Here is a 1,483-nt window from a genome sequence, read left to right as displayed (position 1 = left end):
GTACAGATTTGAAATGAGTTTATTACTTAAAGATTTAACTGGTGCTAGATGTTTGAAGTCAGTATTTTACAATGGTATAGTTAACTTTTCCACAGTGTACAGAACAGTGTACAGAAGTTTGATTTATAAAGAGTGGGCTTAAATATCTTCTAACCACACATAGGACTGACTAATGTGAATATAGCTGACAGCTTTACTATTAAATTCATATAGACATTGTTTTATGAAAGCAAAATCTCAGTGACAATATTTATATACGTGTGTGTATATGCGTTTATGGGTGTGCATATATGAATGTGTGTGGGTATGTTCATTTTATAAGCCTAAAAGAAAATTGTACAAAGTTTCTTTTCATTTCAGTTTGTCATGCAGAGGTAAATGCCATCTTGAATAAAAGTTGTGCAGATGTTGCTGGATGCACTATTTATGTTGCACTTTTCCCTTGCAATGAATGTGCAAAGATTGTCATCCAGTCAGGCATCAGGGAAGTTGTATATTTATCAGACAAGTACAAGGACAAACCTGAAACAATTGCCTCCAAAAAGATGTTTGATTTGAGTGGCATATCATATAGGTAAGCTTATTATTGGTTATCTTTTGGTAGCATGAATTTCTCTTTGTAAAGAAGTAAGAAATGTATCTTTGATATGACTAGTTTCTCTCCTTTTTTTCCATGTTTGATATAACCCGAGTAAATTTTGATAAGCTGATATTTTGAGAGAGTAATATGCATTAAGAGTATTGCTATCAGTGAACAAGATAAGTACATATGATAAAGTTCATGTGGATTGAAATGTATATACATTTTTTCAAATAATTTGCAGTGTGAATGTTTCTTGTTACTTTCTTGGTCCTCTTCTGAATTTTTCATATCAATGAAGCCCATCCTTTTGCTTGTTTCTCCTGGTAATGACTTTTGACAGATAGATTAAGCATGCAATGCTTGTTGGTTGCATATAGAGTTGATTTTGCCCAAAGATTATTTCAGTTGATATATTTCTTCATTTTAATTTAATAGAAACAACAGGCAGAATGATTAATTATCAAAGCTGTTTTGCATCATATCTTTGATACTACAGAGTTAGCTGATATGCTGCTTCCCAAAAGGATAGAGATTTTTTGATAGGATGTGTATTTCCAAAAGAACAAAGGATTATCCTAGATGTTAGTTCCTGAAAAATATATTTTTTATATTTGGATAACCCTTCACTCTGCTTTATTAATGCATTTAATTCAGCTTTGTATTCATACAGTATAATTTTTTTTTTCAGGCCTTACACTCAGTCTCGCAAGAACATTTGGATAGACTTTGACTCAATTGATTGGAATAATGCAACACAATTGCCACCTACTCCAGTAAAGAATGGAAGAATGTGAATGAAAGATGATGATGAAAAATTCCTTTACTGCAGTCAGAAACATGTAATGATACTATGAATAAGGGTGCTCAGGTTTCTTCATAAAGAATTAATACTAGTCATAT

At 31.8% G+C, this 1,483-nt stretch overlaps 1 protein-coding gene across 1 annotated transcript in view; it reads left to right on the top strand.

Moving 5' to 3' along the window:
- Positions 1 to 360: 360 nt before the first annotated feature.
- Positions 361 to 1,483, top strand: part of LOC113823150 (uncharacterized) — a gene marked incomplete at its 5' end in the record, with an annotated part of 2,154 nt that continues 1,031 nt past the window's right edge. The window contains 2 exon segments of the mRNA XM_070134797.1: positions 361 to 574; positions 1,272 to 1,483. The exon segment at positions 1,272 to 1,483 is cut by the window's right edge and continues 1,031 nt beyond it. Of these exon segments, the coding sequence (XP_069990898.1) occupies positions 361 to 574; positions 1,272 to 1,377 (320 nt within the window).

This window comes from Penaeus vannamei, chromosome 20, assembly GCF_042767895.1.
Source record: "Penaeus vannamei isolate JL-2024 chromosome 20, ASM4276789v1, whole genome shotgun sequence".
Classification (NCBI taxonomy): Eukaryota; Metazoa; Arthropoda; class Malacostraca; order Decapoda; family Penaeidae; genus Penaeus; species Penaeus vannamei.
This window is presented reverse-complemented; position numbering and strand designations above follow the sequence as displayed.